This window comes from Carcharhinus amblyrhynchos, chromosome 13 (assembly GCF_965287045.1).
Source record: "Carcharhinus amblyrhynchos chromosome 13, sCarAmb.v2.hapA, whole genome shotgun sequence".
Lineage (NCBI taxonomy): Eukaryota > Metazoa > Chordata > Chondrichthyes > Carcharhiniformes > Carcharhinidae > Carcharhinus > Carcharhinus amblyrhynchos.
Genome location: NC_137336.1, coordinates 68,508,631 through 68,525,486, shown reverse-complemented (window position 1 = coordinate 68,525,486; position 16,856 = coordinate 68,508,631). Strand labels below are relative to the sequence as shown.

The following is a 16,856-nucleotide window of genomic DNA, read 5'->3' as shown; positions in this document are numbered from 1 at the left end:
AGCACCTTGTCTCCCACAGCAGTCTGGGACACAATTAATCTGGACTTGGAGATTTGTGTACTTTCAAACATGCAAATACCTCCAATACCTTATCCTTCCCCATGTTAATTTGCTTTAGAGCCTCATGTCTCTCTCCCCGAATTCCATACCTACATCCTCATCCTCATCCTCTTGGTTAAAGACAAATGTGAAGTACTCGTTCAGCACGCTATCAATCTCAGTGACCATAATGGTGAAAATAAGTCCAGGCTTCCACAAGCACAGACCTGGTATGAAGGTCAAACTGGGGCTGGGGACTTGGGCACCATTGAAGCTCCCTGGTTAGTCAGGGGCATAGCCAGACTACGGGATGGCATGGTGGCACAGTGGTTAGCTCTGCTGCCTCATAGAGACAGGATCCCAGGTTCGACTCCTGGCTTGGGTCACTGTCGCTGTGGAGTTGGCACGTTCTCTCTGTGTCTGCATGCGTTTCCTCCGAGTGTTCTGGTTTCCTCCCACAGTCTGCAAGACGTGCTGGTTAAGTGCATTGACCCGAACTGGGCTGGAGTATGGCGACTAGTGAAATTTCACAGTAACTTCATTGCAGTGTTAACGTAAGCTTTATTTGTGACTAATAAATAAACTTTACTTGACTGTGCCCACCTGGCGGTAACCACTGGACACTCCGATGGTGCCTGCCGGACACCCTGATGGTGCTGACCAGACACCCTGGCAACGCCAATTGGATACTGTCAATGTACTAGTTAGGCACTGGCACTTTGCCAGGAGCTGTGCTCAACGGGGGAAGGGAGAGTGGGGCGAGTGTTGGGGCCATAATGGGGAGAGGTGTGCAGGGCTGGATTGTGGAGGGGGTCATGGGGGTGGAACATGTTGACAGGCTTTAATGCCCTGATGTAGGCGACTCATTTTGGGGACGGGGTGAAGCATGCTACCAATTGAGGGTTGGGTCCCAATGTTCAGGGGGGGTCTCATTGCACTATAAGATCAGGGTGCCTTTGTGAAACACCCTTTCAAAAAGTGATTGCGTATTGTAAGATTGCGATGCCAAGCGTGCCTGAGAGACCGATGCAGTTCACCCATTTTTCTTGCCATCTTGACATTTAGAAATTTTTTGGGAAAATTCTGCTCATCATTTAAATAATGACAGATTGGAGATATTTGAGATTCAGAGAGATCTGGGTGTCCTATTGATGAATCACAAAAACCTAATGTGCAGTATGGAAGTAATTAGGAAAGCTAATAGTCATGGAGTCATACAGCGCAGGAAAGGCCCATTACCCATTGAGTCTGCACCGACAATAACTGCCACGAAAGGCACGCTAATACCATTTTCCTGCTCTTGTCATATTTCCTTGAACGTTGTAATATTTCAAGCGCTCATCCTTATAATTTTTTCAAGGTTGCAAGGTTGTGCATTCCAGAACCCTCTGAGTGAAGAATCCTTCTCTTAAATCCCCTCTGAATCTCCTGTCCCTTATCCTAAAACTCATGCCCACTCATGATCGACCCCTCAACTAAGGGGAACAGCTGCTCACCCTGTTCATACCCCTCATAATCTAAAACACCTCAATCAATTCCCCCCTCAGCCTTCTCAACTCTAATCAAAACATTCCAAGCCTACCTATCTCTCCTTACAGTTCAAATATTCTATCTCAGGCAATATCTTGGTGAACCTCTTCTGTATCTTAACCTAGTGCTATTACGTACTTCCTATGACCAGAACTGTACACAGTACTCTAGCTCTGTCCTAACCAATGCTTTGTACAACTCCAACATTACCTCCTTGCTCTTACACACTATTCCATGACTGATAAAAGCAAGTGCCCCATATGCCTTTTTCAGGGATCTGTGAATAAACATCCCAAGATGTGTTTGCTCTTCGGAGCTTCCCAATGCCCTGCTATTCATTAAATACTCCCAAAGCGCATCACCTTGCACTTATCAGGGCTAAACCATTTGTCACTGCTCTGCCCATCTGGCCAACCCATCTACATCTTCCTATAACCTACAACCAACTTTTTCACTGTTAACCACCCTACCAGTCTTGATGTCGTCTGCAAACTTGCTTAACACTCCCATCATATTTTCAGCTAAATCATTTATGTATATAACAAACAATAAGGATCCAGGTACTGACCCTTGTGGTATACCATTAGGCACTAACCTCCAGTCACTCGAACAGCCTCCTACCACTATCATTTGTGTTCTATTACAAAGCCTGTTTCTGATCCATCTTGCCAAGTCTCCCTGAATACCATGAGCTTTAACCTTCTCAATCAGTCTTCAACATGGGACCTTGTCAAAAGCTTTGGTAAAATGAGAATAAACTACATCAACTGAACTTCTCTCATCCACACACTTGATCACATTTTTAAAAAATTGTAACAAGTTTGTGAAGCAAATTTGTGACAAAGTCATGCTGACTATCCTTAATTAACCCATACCTTTCAAAGTGGATATTAATTCTGTTCCCCACCGCTGATGTGAGACTCATCAGTCTGTAATTTCCTGATTCATCAGCAACATCCTTCCTGAAAAGTGGATCCACATTAGCCATCCTCCAGTCTTTGGCATTTCATCCATGGCCAGAGAGGAATTAAAAATCTTGTGTCAAAGTGTCTGTACTTTTCTGCCTTGCATCCCACAGCAGCCTGGGATTCAATTCATCCAGGCCTGGGGATTTGTTCATTTTAAGCTTGTCAGATCCGTCATACCTCTCTATTTCTATATAAAACTGTGCAAGTTCCTCACAGTCCCCTTTCCTGTATTCTGTATCGACATTCTCCTTTCTCTGAGTGAAGCCTGAAGAGAAATGTTAATTTAACACAATGTTCTAGAAATGTAGAAAAACTACAGCACAATTTAGGTCCTTGTGCTGAACATGTTCCTACCTTAGAGATCACTAGGCTTACCTATAACCCTCTATCTTACTAAGTTCCGTGTACTTATCTGAAAGTCTCTTAAAGGACCCTATCGAATCCGCCTCCACCAGCGCTGCCGGCAGCCCATTCCACGCACCCACCACTTTCTGAGTGAAAAACTTACCTCTGACATCTCCTCTGTACCTAATCCCCAGCACCTTAAACCTGTGTCCTCCTGTGGCAACCATTTCAGCCCTGGGAAAAAGCCTCTGACTATCCACTTGATCAATATCTCTCAACATCTTATACACCTCTATCAGGTCACCCCTCATCCTTCGTCTTTCCAAGGAGAAAAGGCTGAGCTCCCTCAACCTATCCTCATAAGACATGCTCCCCAATCCAGGCAACATCCTTGTGAATCTCCTCTGCACCCTTTCTATTGGCTTCCACATCCTTCCTATAATGAGGCTGGGCACAGTACTCCAAGTGGGGTGTGACCAGGGTCCTATATAGCTGCAACATTATCCCTCGACTCCTAAACTCAATTCCTTGATTGATGAAGGCCAGTATACCATACGCTTTCTTAACCACAGCTTTAACCTGCGCAGCTGCTTTGAGTGTCCTATGAACTCGGACCCCACGATCCTTCTGACCTTCCAAACGGCCAAGAGTCCTACCATTAATATTAATTCTGCCATTTGACCTATTTGACCTGCCAGAATGAATCACTTCATACTTATCTGAATTGAACTCCATCTGCCACTTCTCCATCCAATCTTGCATCCTATCAATGTCTCGTTGCAAGTTCTGACATCCCTCCACAGTATCCACAACACCTCCAACCTTTGTGTCATCAACAAACTTACCAATCCATCCCTCCACTTCCTCATCCAGGTCATTTATAAAAATTACATAGAGTAAGGGTCCCAGAACAGATCCCTGGGGCACTCCAGTGTGACCGACCTCCATGCAGAATATGACCCATCTATAACCACTCTTTGCCTTCTGTGGGCAAGCCAATTCTGGATCCACAAAGCAATGTTCCCTTGGATCCCAAGCCCCCTCACTTTCTCAGTGAGGGGGCATGGGATCCAAGTTCTGTGGCTTTGTACACAGATTGCCCCCTTAGTCTCGAATGGGACCTCCTCTTTCCCTGGTTAACCACTTCCTTTTATAAAAGAAGTTATGATTCCTTCATCCTGTTCGCAAGTCATTTCTCTTGACCCCTTTTTGCTCTTCTAATTGTTTAAGTTCCCTTTTGCACTTCCTATAATCCCGTAGGGCTGCAGCTGAATTGCTCCCTTTGGACATGCTATAAGCCTTTCTCTTTTTCCTTGTTCAGTCCTGAATTGTCCTACACATCCAGGGTTCCCTGAACATATTGCTCTCCATTTCTCCCTAAAGGGTATGTGTTGGACCTGTAGTCACCCAGCTCCTTTATGAATGCCCCCTCACTATTCCGCTGTAGACTTACCCGCAAGGAACTGTTCCCAGTCAATTTTGATTAGATTTTGCTTTATTTTAATAAAATCTGCCTTCTTCCAATCCAATACCATCTTTTGCAGGCCATGTTTCTCCTTGTCCATAACAAGTTTGAACTATACCATGTTGTGGTCACTAACGCTAAAATGCTCTCCTACTGTCACAAGCACTTGTCTGGCTTTGTTCCCCAGAACCAGATCCAATATAGCGCCATGCCTTGGTTTGATTTAATTTGATTTATTATTGTCACATACAGTGAAAAGTAGTGTTTCTTGTGCGCTTTACAGACAAAACATACCGTTCATAGAGAAGGAAACAAGAGAGTGCAGAATATAGTGTTACAGTCATAGCTAGGATGTAGAGAAAGACCAACTTAATGCAAGGTAAGTCCTTTCAAAAGTCAGACAGTAGCAGGGAAGGAGCTGTTCTAGAGTTGGTTGGTATGTGACCTCAGACTTTTATATCTTTTTCCTGAAGGAAGAAGGTGGAAAAGAGAATGTCTGGGGTGAGTGGGGCCCTTAATTATGCTGGCTGCTTTGCTGAGGCAGCGGGAAGTGTAGTCAGAGTCAATGGATGGGATGCAAGTTTGCGTGATGGATTGGGCTACATTCATGACCCTTTGTAGTTTCTTGCAGTCTTGGACAGAGCAGGAGCCATACCAAGCTGTGATACTACCAGAAAGAATGCTTTCTATGGTGCATCTCTAAAAGTTGGTGAGAGTCGTAGCTGACATGCCAGATTTCCTTAGTCTTCTGAGAAAGTAAAGGCATTGGTGGGCTTTTTTAATTATAGTGTCGGCATGGGGGGACCAGGCCAGGTTGTTGGTGATCTGGACATTTAGAAACTTGAAGCTCTCGATCCTTTCTACTTCATCCCCATTGATGTAGACAGGGGTATATTCTCCTTTACCTAAAGTCAATGACAATCTCCTTCGTTTTGTTGACATTGGAACTTCTACATATTGAAATAAAAAAGCTCCCCTGGAAATCAGCCCTCTCTCAACCCTTACCTCTATGACTATCCCAATTTATGTTGGAAAAGTTGAAGTCCCTGAGTATAATTATCCAATAATTACTCTTACACTTCTCTGTGAACTGTCTACATATGTGCTTCTCGATTTCCCATTGATTCTTTGGTGACCTATATGTACCCATTAATGTGGCTGCCCTCTTTATATTCGTAAATTCAACTCACAAAGCCTTGTTTGAAGACCCTTCCAAGATATCATATCTCCTTATTGCAGTAATTGACTTCTAAATTATTAGTGCTACCCCACCTCCATTTTTATACTGTTCTCTGTCTCACCTAAAGATTCTGTATGTTGAATTGTCAGTCCTGTCCTTCTCTCAACCATATCTCTGTGATGGCAACGATATGGCTAGCTTAGGGATTTAAAAAGAAAGGGCAGCATGGTCAAGTTGTGCCGATGGGCCTGTTGCCATGCTGTAAACCTCTGTGACTTTACATCACACTTCCTTGTGTCAATCCACGTATTTAACTCATCAGCCTTATCTATTACACTCCCAGCATTGCCTTGCCTTACTCTCTTGACACACACCATAGCTGAACTCTGACTTCCTTTACTGTAGCATGATGTTACAGTTTATTGTGAGTGGACTGGAATACAAAGGTAAAGCAGTTAATGATCACTAGTGAGACCACATCTGCCATACTGTGTACAATGTTGGTCACTGTATTTAAGGAAGGGTGTAAATACATTAGAAGCAGGTCAGAGAAGGCTGACTAAATTAATATCAGGAATGGCTTTGTCAGCTTGTTTAGATGAGTAAGAGGTAACTTGATGGAAACATGAGAGGTATTGACAGGATGAATGTGAGAGCATGTTTCCTCTTGCTGAAGAATCTAAAATTAGAGGCAATTGTTTAAAAATAAGGTGTTGCCTATTTAAGACAGATGCACAGAATTTTTTTGAGTCTTTGGCATTCCTTTCCTCAAAAAGCAGTGGTAGCAGAATCTTTGAATGTTTTTAAGGCAGAAATTCTTGATAAACAAAGGTTGGAAGATTATATTAGGAGGTTACACTAGGATCAACCAGATCACATTGAATGGTGTTGCAGGCTCTAAGGATACCTGCAGCTTCAAACTCCTATGTATTTTTGGGTGTAACACTGAGCCATTAAATGAGGTTTTATTGTAGGTCAGTACTGAGCTGATTTCAGTTAGGTCTACAGGGGTGCAGCTGAAGTAGCCCTAACTGAGATCAGCTGAACTGATCAACTTGATAAAAATCATTACCAGTCTGTAACGCCTATCAAGGGATGAAACTAAGAAATAAATGCAGTGAGAATAACTTACTCATTAAATGTTGTAACTCACCAGGACCTCATTTGGTTCTGCTGTGCAGTGAATATCTTTATGCTGCAGGTTGCATTTCTTTTGCTTCGATTTATGTTCTGTGTTCCTGTTTTCCTAAAATTATTTCAATGTAATATTTGGCAGAAAGAATGTGGCTGTTCCTTCATAGATGACTCTTGATTGAACTTTCTTTATTGTAGACTTCATACGCTCAGCTGCTGGCAGCCACTTGCCTTTCAAAGCTTGTGTCTCGGGTGAATCCATTGCCACTGCAGCAAAGAGTTGATATCAGTGAGTAGATCTTTTTTGTTGCTTCACTTTAAATCGCATCGTGGCCTATGGATTGCATTTTTGCAGATGCTTTAATTCATGCTTTATAATGCTGGATGTCACACCGATCTGATATCCAGACTTATGCGCCAAAAACCTCTGACCTCATCCGCAGCTGGAATTCTCCAATGCCACTGCAATGAATGGAGGTTTGGCTGAGTGCCAGTTTCTCCATTCCTTCTGGCAGTAGGGTGGCCACAGATGAGGTTTGAGAATCCTGCCCATGGTCTGTGCTGAGTCTACTGACCAGAGCCATGTGATAGTTGTATTGCAACACTTAGTTGTAGCTTACTAGCTGAAGAGCATTGAAATTGAACAAAATTCCCTGTCATTAATGACATCACCCTGTCATTAAAGCAGGAAATGCTCAAGTGCATTGCCAGGTAAGGAAAGAAACAGGCATGTCTATGCTGAATTCCGTAGTTGTGTGTCGTGCTGACAGAGCTTAAATATTCCATTATGTTGGGAAAGAGGTGTACCCTTCATATGATGATACTATGCTTTTAAGAAATGTGGGCGGCACGGTGGCACAGTGGTTAGCACTGTTGCCTCATAGCGCCAGGGACCTGGGTTTAATTCCCAGCTTGAGTCACTGTCTGTGAAGAGTTTGCATGTTCTCCCCATGTCTACGTGGGTTTCCTCCAGGTGCTCCGGTTTCCTCCTACAGTCCAAAGATTAGGTCCAAAGGTTAGGTTGATTGGCCATGCTAAATTGCCCTGAGTGTCAGGGGTCCATGTAGGGTAAATGCATGGGGTTGAGGGGATAGTGCCTGGAGAGGGATTGTGGTCATTGATTCTATGATTCTAAATGTATTTCATAGAATCATAGAAACCCTACAGTGCAGAAAGAGGCCCTTCGGCCCATCGAGTCTGCACCGAACACAATCCCACCCAGGCCCTATCCCCATATCCCTACATTAATCCCCTACACTAATCCCGCTAACCTACGCATCCCTGGACACTAAGGGGCAATTTCTTAGCATGGCCAATCAACCTAACCCACACATCTTTGGACTGTGGGAGGAAACCGGAGCACCCAGAGGAAACCCACGCAGACATGAGGAGAATGTGCAAACTTCACACACACAGTGACCCGAGCCGGGAATCGAACTCAGGACCCTGGAGCTGTGAAGCAGCAGTGCTAACCACTCTGCTACTGTGCCTTATTTATGTCATGTTTCATGTGCAAAATTTTTTTTTGAATTCAATTCTATTTATCAGTGCTGCTTTGTCTATAACCGGCAGCCTACATGTTTCCCGCAGATTAGAAAACAGCAAATGTGACACCACTATTTAAAAAAGGAGTTAGACAAAAGGCGGTAACTATAGGCCAGTTCGCTTAACTTCTATAGTAGTGAAAATGCTTGAATCTATCATCAAGGAAGAAATAACGAGACATCTGGATATAAATTGTCCCATTGGTAAGACGCAGCATGGGTTCATGAAGGACAGGTCATGTTTGACTAATTTGGTGGAATTCTTCGAGAACATTACATGTGCAGTGGACAGAGGGGAACCTGTGGATGTGATGTATCTGGACTTCCAGAAGGCATTTGACAAGGTGCCGCACCAAAGTCTGCTGCATAAGATAAAGGTGCATGATGTTACAGATAATGTATTAGCATGGATAGAGAATTGATTAACTACCAGAAAGCAAAGAGTGGGTATAAATGGGTGTTTTTCTGGTTGGCAATCAGTGACCAGTGGTGTGACTCAGGGATTAGTGTTGGGACCGCAATTGTTTACGATTTACATAGATGATTTAGAGTTGGGGACCAAGTACAGTGTGTCAAAATTCGCAGATAACACTCAGATGAGAGGCAGAGCAAAGTGTGCAGAGGACCCTGAAAGCCTGCAAAAAGATATAGATAGTCTAAGGAATGTAAAGGGGGCAGCCACATTAATGGGTATATATTTTAGGTCGCCAAAGAATCAGTGGGAAATCAAGAAGCAAATATGTAGATAGTTCACAGAGGTGTGTAAGAGTAATAATTGGATAATTGTATGAAGAGATTTCAACTTTTCTAACATAAATTGGGATAGTCATAGTGGTAAGGGTTTAGAGAGGGCTGATTTCCAGGGGAGTTTTTTAATTTCAATATGTAGAAGGTCCACTGTTAACAAAACGAAGGAGATTGTCATCGACTTCAGGAAGTGTAAAGGAGAACATACCCTTGTCTACATCAATGGGGACGAAGTAGAAAGGATCGAGACCTTCAAGTTTTTAAATGTCCAGATCATCAACAACCTGTCTGGTCCTCCCAAGCTGACACTATAGTTAAGAAAGCCCACCAACTCCTCTACTTTCTCAGGAGACTAAGGAAATTTGGCATGTCAGCTATGACTCTCACCAACCTTTACAGATGCACCATAGAAAGCATTCCTTCTGGTTGTATCACAGCTTGGTATGGCTCCTGCTCTGTGCCCAAGACCACAAGGAACTACAAAAGGTTGTGAATGTAGCCCAGTCTATCACACAAACCAGCATCCTATCCATTGACTCTGTCTACACTTCCTGCTGCCTTGGCAAAGCAGCCAGCGTAATTAAAGACCCTACCCATCCTGGACATTCTCTCTTCCACCTTCTTCCGTCAGGAAAAAGATACAAAAGTCAGGTCACATACCAACCGACTCAAGAACAGTTTCTTCCCTGTGACTGTCAGACTTTTGAATGGACTTACCTTGCATTAAGTTGATCTTTCTCTACACTCTAGCTATGATTGTAACACTATATTCTGCACTCTCTCATTTCCTTCTCTATGAATGGTATGTTTTGTCTGCAAAGCGCGCAAGAAACAATACTTTTCACTGTATGTTAATACACGTAACAATAATAAATCAAATCAAATCAAAAAGCTTCCTACTGGGTCAATAGAATCACAGCTGGAACGAAACACCTTAAACTTGCACTAATGCTAAAATCAAAAACATTGGGGGCTAGGCTAATTCCATAATATAACTTGGATTTTCTCATCTGTCCCTAACATTTACTGCTGATCTTCCAACTTGGAGTGGACAGAAATTTGCAATGGCACTTGTTGCTGATGACACAAAGATGAGTGGGAAAACAAATTGCATGCAGGACGCGGAAAGTCTGCAGAGAGATTTGGATAGGCTAAGTGAGTGGGCGAAGATCTGGCAGATGGGGTGTAACGTTGGCAAGTGTGAGGTTACCCACTTTAGAAGGAATAATTGCAAAATGGATTATCATTTAAATAGTGAAAAATTACAACTCGCTACAGTGCAGAGGCACCCGGGTGTCCTTGTGTATGAATTGCAAAAACTCAATTTGCAGGTACAGCACGTGATCAAGAAGGCAAATGGAATGTTGGCCTTTATCGCAAGGAGGATGGAGTATAAAAGCAGGGAGGACTTCCTGCAATTGTACAAGGTTCTGGTGAGGCCGCAACTAGATTACTGTGTGCAATCTTGGTCCCCTTATTTGCAAAAGGATATATTGGCCTTGGAGGGAGTATAAAGAAAGTTCACCAGGTTGTTACTGGAGATGAGAGGGTTAGCTTATGAGGAGAGATTGAGTAGATTGGGCCTGTACTCATTGGCATTTAGAAGGCTGAGGGGAGATCTTATAGAGACATCTAAGATAATGAAGGGGCTAGACAGGGTAGAGGTAGAGAGATTATTTCCACTTAGAAAGGAAACAAGAACTAGAGGGCACAGCCTCAAAATAAGGGGGAGTCAATTTAGAACAGAGTTGAAGAGGAACTTCTTCTCTCAGAGGGTAGTGACTCTTTGGAATTCTCTGCCCATTGAAGCAGTGGAGGCTACCTTGTTAAATATGTTTAAGTCACAGGTCAATAGATTTCTGATCAATAAGGGAATTAAGCATTATGGGGAGCAGGCGGGTAAGTGGAACTGAACTACTATCAGATCAGTCATGGTCTTATTGAATGGCGGGGCAGGCTCGAGGGGCTAGATGGCCTACTCCTGTTCCTATTTCTGGCGTTGGACTGGGGTAAACACAGTAAGAAGTCTCACAACACCAGGTTAAAGTCCAACAGGTTTATTTGGTAGCAACCCCACTGGCTTTCGGAGCGCTGCCCCATCATCAGGTGATTGGGAGTTCTGTTCACAAAAAGGATATATAAAGACATATATAAGACAAATTCAATGTACAGAATAATGATTGAAATGCGAGTCTTTACAGCTAATCAAGTCTTAAAGGTACACACAATGTGAGTGGAGAAAGTGTTAAGCACAGGTTAAAGAGATGTGTATTGTTTCACTAACAGGACAGTTGGTGAGATTTTGCAAGTCCAGGCGAGTTGTGGGGGTTACAGTTAGTGTGACATGAACCCAAGATCCCGATTGAGGCCATCCTCATGTGTGCGGAACATGGCTATCAGTCTCTCCTCAGCGACTCTGCGCTGTCGTGTGTTGTGAAGGCTGCCTTGGAGAAAGCTTACCCGAAGATCAGATGCCGAATGCCCGTGACCACTGAAGTATTCACCAACAGGAAGAGAACTGTCTTGCCTGGTGATTGTCGAGCGGTGTTCATTTATCCGTTATCGTAGCATCTGCTTGGCCTCCCCAAACTTTGCAGTGTGCCAGATAGACAATGTTGACCGAGTTGTAAGAGTGTGAACCGTGTACTGGTGGATGGTGTTCTCACGTGAGATGATGGCATCCGTGTCGATAATCCGGCACGTTTTGCTGAGGTTGCTGCGGCAGCGTTGTCTGGTGTCCTGGTCACTGTTCTCCTGAAGGCTGGGTGGTTTGCTGCGGTTTGAAGTTGTGAGGTTGTTTGAAGGCAAGAAGTGGGCGTGTGGGGATGGCCTTGGCAAGATGTTCGTTTTCATCCAATGACGTTTTGAAGGCTCCGGAGAAGCTGTCGTAGCTTCTCTGCTGTGGGGAAGTACTGGACGACGAAGGGTACTCTGTCCACTGTGTCCCGTGTTTATCTTCTGAGGAGGTCTGTGTGGTTTTTTGCTATGGCACGTCAAAACTGTCAATTGATGATTTGAGCACCATATCCTGTTCTTGTGAGGGCATCTTTCAGCATCTGGAGGTGTCTGTTCAGCTGTGTTAGATAAAGCATAAAATTCTGTTTGTCTGGAATATTCCTGTGTAGTGGTATCATGGTGGCACAGTGGTTAACACTGTTACTTTACAGCACCAGGGACCTCGGTTCGATTCCCAACTTGGGTCACTGTCTGTGTGGAGTTTACACATTCTCCTTGTGTCTGCATGTGTTTCCTCCGGGTGCTCTGATTTCCTCCCACAGTCTGAAAGAAGTGCTGGTTAAGTGTATTGGCCATGCTAAATTCTTCCTCAGTGAGTGTGGCCCCTCGGGGAAGTTCACAGTAACTTCATTGCTGTGTTAATGTAAGTCTACTTGTAACACTAATAAATAAACTTTAAATCTGTGTCCTTTGTGGCCTTTTGTGACAGCATATACCAATATGTTCATATCAAAGGGTTTAGAAAAGTTCAACCTGGTATGCCAGATTCAAAATGTCCTCACATGAGTGCAAAGATGAGGTTTTTTTGCCTTGTTCAACAAAGGTAACCATTTCTTCAGTTCTAAGCTATAACATCCCAATTACATATGAATTCTACTTATAATCTGTATTTCACCTAAGTTATATTTTCCTGACACAGAAACTGGTGCACATTTAACTTTAAGGATTTTTCATATTTTAACTTTAGGGCTGTGACTGATGCACCACTCTGATTACCTATTTTTCTTTACCAGTATGTTGTATTTAAAGTGCATTACATGTTCACTTTTTGCAGCATTCATATGGGTGCCAGTTTTTGCTCTGACATCACTCGCATCTCAAGGTGTGTAGGCAATGAGTTTATTTGTCCACTTGAGATATAAGCATAAAATCTAGGCTGAAATTTCAGCACAGTACTTCGGAATTTGTGAGTTGTCTTTTGGGTGACACATCACACCACTGCCTCATTTGCCTTTTCAGTTCGATAGAAAAGATTCCATACCATTAATTGAAGAAAGGTAGAGGGAGTTTTCCCCAGTGCCATGGCAAACATTTTTATCTCACACAACTTAATTAACTAAATGATTATCTGGCCATTACCTCATTGCTATTCTTTTTTGTCCTTAATTGTAGAACTTTGCTGTGTGAAATTTGGCTGTTTTGTTTCAACATTTCCGTGGTGATTTCATTTTTCCTTGCCCATGAAATGCTTTGAGATATCCTAAGATTTGGAAAGGTGACATATAAGTGCAAGTTCCCTAGCCTTTGTTATAGGTGATAACGTGACTTTTGTTTTTCAGAGATCTAGAACATAGAACATTACAGCACAGTACAGGCCCTTTGGCCCTCAATGTTGTGCCAAGCGATGTCCAATCCCGAGATCAAGCTATCCTCTCCCTGTCATTCTGGTGTGCTCCAAATGCCTATCCAATAACCGCTTGAAAGTTTCTAAAGTGTCCGACTCCACTATCACAGCAGGCAGTCTATTCCACACCCCAATCTACCTCGGACATCCCTCCTACATCTCCCACCATGAACCTTATAGTTATGCCCCCTAGTAACAGCTACATCCACCCGAGGAAATAGTCTCTGCACGTCCACTCTATCAATCCCTTGTATCATCTAATAAATCTCTATTAAGTCGCCTCTCATCCTCCTCCTCTCCGAAGAGAAAAGCCCCAGTTCCCTCAGACTTTCCTCATAAGACCTACCCTCCAAACCAGGCAGCATCCTGGTAAATCTCCTCTGCACTCTCTCCAATGCTTCTACATCCTTCTTATAGTGAGGTGACCAGAACTGAACACAAAACCAAATATTCCAAATGTGGTCTCACCAACGTCCGGTATAGTTGCAGCATAACCCCACAGCTCTTAAACTCAAAACCCCCTGTTAATAAACGCTAACACACTATAAGCTCTATTCACGGCTCTATTCATGGCTCTATTCACTTGAGTGGCAACCTTCAGAGATCTGTGCACGTGAACCCCAAGATCTCTCTGTTCCTCCACATTCCTTAGAACCCTGCTGTTGACCCTGTAATCTGTGTTCAAGTTCGTCCTACCAAAATGAATCACCTCACACTTATCAGGGTTAAACTCCATCTGCCACTTTTCTGCCCAGCTCTGCATCCTATCGATGTCTCTTTGTAGCCTGCAAGAGCTGTCCACCTCATCCACTACTCCACCAATCTTGGTGTCAGCAAATTTACTAACCCACCCTTCAGCCCCTTCTTCCAAGTCATTGATAAAAATCACAAAAAGCAGAGGACCCAGCCCCTGTGGTACACCGCTGGTAACTAGCCTCCAGTCTGAAAATTTTCCTTCCACCACCACCCTGTGTCTTCTATGAGACAGCCAGTTACTTATCCAATCGGCCAAATTTCCTTCTATCCCACACCTCCTTATCTTCTTCATTAGCCTATCATGGGGAACCTTATCAAACGCCTTACTAAAATCCATGTATCCGACATCAACTGCTCTACCTTTGTCCATACACTTAGTTACCTCCTCAAAGAATTCAATCAAATTTGTGAGGCAGGACTTACCCCTCTCGAAACCATGCTGACTATCTCGGATTAAACTGAATCTCTCCAAATGGTCATAAATCCTATCTCTCAGGACCCTTTCCATTAACTTACCGACCACCAAAGTAAGACTAACTGGCCTATAATTACCAGTGTCATTCCTATTTCCTTTCTTGGAGAGGAACAACATTTGCCACTCTCCAGTCCTCTGGCACTATCACTGTGGACAGTGAGGACCCAAAGATCAAAGCTAAAGGCTCCGTAATCTCATCCCTTGCCTTCCAAAGTAACCTAGGAGGTATCCCATCTGGCCCAGGGGACTTATCCACCCTCAGGTTTTTCAAAATTGCTAAAACACCTTCCCTCAGAACATTTACCTCCTCCATCCTATCAGCCTGTATCACACACTCCTCCTCAAAAACATGGCCCCTCTCCTTAGTGACCACTGAAGAAAAGTATTCATTCAACACCTCACCTATCTACTGACTCCATGCACAAGTTCCCACTACTATCCTTGACTGGCCCTAACCTCACTCTGGTCACTCATAGAATCATAGAACTCTGCAGTGCAGAAGGAGGCCCTTCGGCCCATCGAATCTGCACCGAACACAATCCCACCTAGGCCCTACGTCCATATCCCTACATATTATACCCACTAATCCCTCAACCTACGCATCTCTAGACACTAAGGGGCAATTTCTTAGTATGGTCAATCAACCTAACCCGCACATCTTTGGACTGTGGAAGGAAACTGGAGTACCCGGAGGAAACCCACGCAGACACGAGGAGAATGTGCAAACTCCACACAGACAGTGACCTGAGCCAGGAATCAAACCCAGGACCCTGGAGCTGTGAAGCAGCAGTGCTAACCACTGTGCTACCGTGCCGTCCAAACGAAAAGTGGAGCTTTTTCAAGGAACAAATATTGCATGTCCTTGATAGGTATGCCCCTGGCAAGCAGGGAGGTAATAGCTGAGTGAGGGAACCATGGTTCATGAAGGAGGTTGAATGCCTTGTCAAGAAGAAAAAGGAAGCGTAAGGATGGAAAAACCAGGTTCAGTTGGGTCGCTTGAGTGTTACAAGGTAGCTAGGAATGAGTTAAAGAAAGGGCTTAGGAGAGCTAGGAGGGGGCAAGAGAAGTCCTTGGCGGGTCGGATAAAAGAAAACCCCAAGACTTTTCACTCTTATGTGAAAAATAAAAGAATGGGTGGAGACATCACGGACTCTTGCACCCAGGAGGCAGCATACCATCTGAGAGTCTCTTTTACTGCCACAGAACCTCCTGTCTGTCCCTCTAACCATCACGACCCCAATTACTATTGCTCTCCTGCTCTCCTCCCCTTCTGAGGCACAGGGATGGACTCAGTGCTCGAAGTCCAGTCACTCTGGCTTACCACTGGTAGATCATCCCTCTCAACAGAATTCAACACAGAATACTTGTTGCTGAGGGGAACAACCACAGGGGAATCCCTGCACTAGCTGCTTCCTCCCAGCCTCTCTCACTGTCACCCGTCTATTTTCATTTTTTTGGAGTCTCCAAATCTCTGAAGCTCTCATCTATGATCGCCTCTGCCTCCTGAATGATGCGAAGTTCATCCAGCTCCAGCTCCAGTTCCCTAACGCGAGAGTTAAATAAAATGAGGGGAACACAGAAAATGAGAGAAAACCACACAGGTATATCAGCACCTTCACCAGCATGATATGGGGTGCCTGATTTTACATGTTGCAGCAAGGACTGAAATATTGAGGCTGTATACCAACATGGAGCCTCAGTCTAATATTTAGATACTGCATTAAATATCCTGCAATTTTGATATTTTGGGTGAAGCTCCATCTATAGGGTGATACGCCAGTAAAAATTGGGCCTTTTGTAGTCCTCATTTCCTTACATCTCAAGGATGACAAATTTTCCTGACTTATCCTCTGCTGTATTTTGCTTAGTGCAATAGTTGGTTTTGTTACTTAGTCCTCTGTTTTTGAATTGTCTTTTGCATTGTGAACAGCAGGAATGGTGAGGGCAGTGGGCAGAAAAGCAGTCAAGTGGTTTGAAATTGTATTCAAGTATTTGTGTGTTATTACTCGGTAATAAATCGCACAGAAATTGTTTCTGTGACAGTGTGTGATTTGAAAATTTGCAAATCTGATCAGCCCAGGGGACAGAATCCCTGAAGCTGGTAGTTTTCTACAAAGTGAAAGTTAAATTCCTTGACAGTTCTCTGAGAATGACCTTCTCTTTAAGGTTTCATGTGAAAGTAATTGTTTTTATTCCAAAAGAAATGTTTCACCCTTTTAAAATTAATATTATTTGTTTTTAAATAGGTCCTATGAATTTAAGAAGAAATTAATATTTAATTCATAGTCACTAAATCATTTAAAGATAAATTAA

At 43.5% G+C, this 16,856-nt stretch overlaps 1 protein-coding gene across 1 annotated transcript in view; it reads left to right on the top strand.

Annotated features, from left to right (window-relative positions):
• Positions 1 to 16,856, top strand: part of LOC145351309 (ran-binding protein 17-like) — a 925,757-nt gene that overhangs the window by 113,277 nt on the left and 795,624 nt on the right. The window contains exon 3 of the mRNA XM_080200932.1: positions 6,860 to 6,950. Coding sequence (XP_080057058.1) covers positions 6,860 to 6,950 — 91 coding nt within the window. The remainder of the gene's footprint in view (positions 1 to 6,859; positions 6,951 to 16,856) is intronic.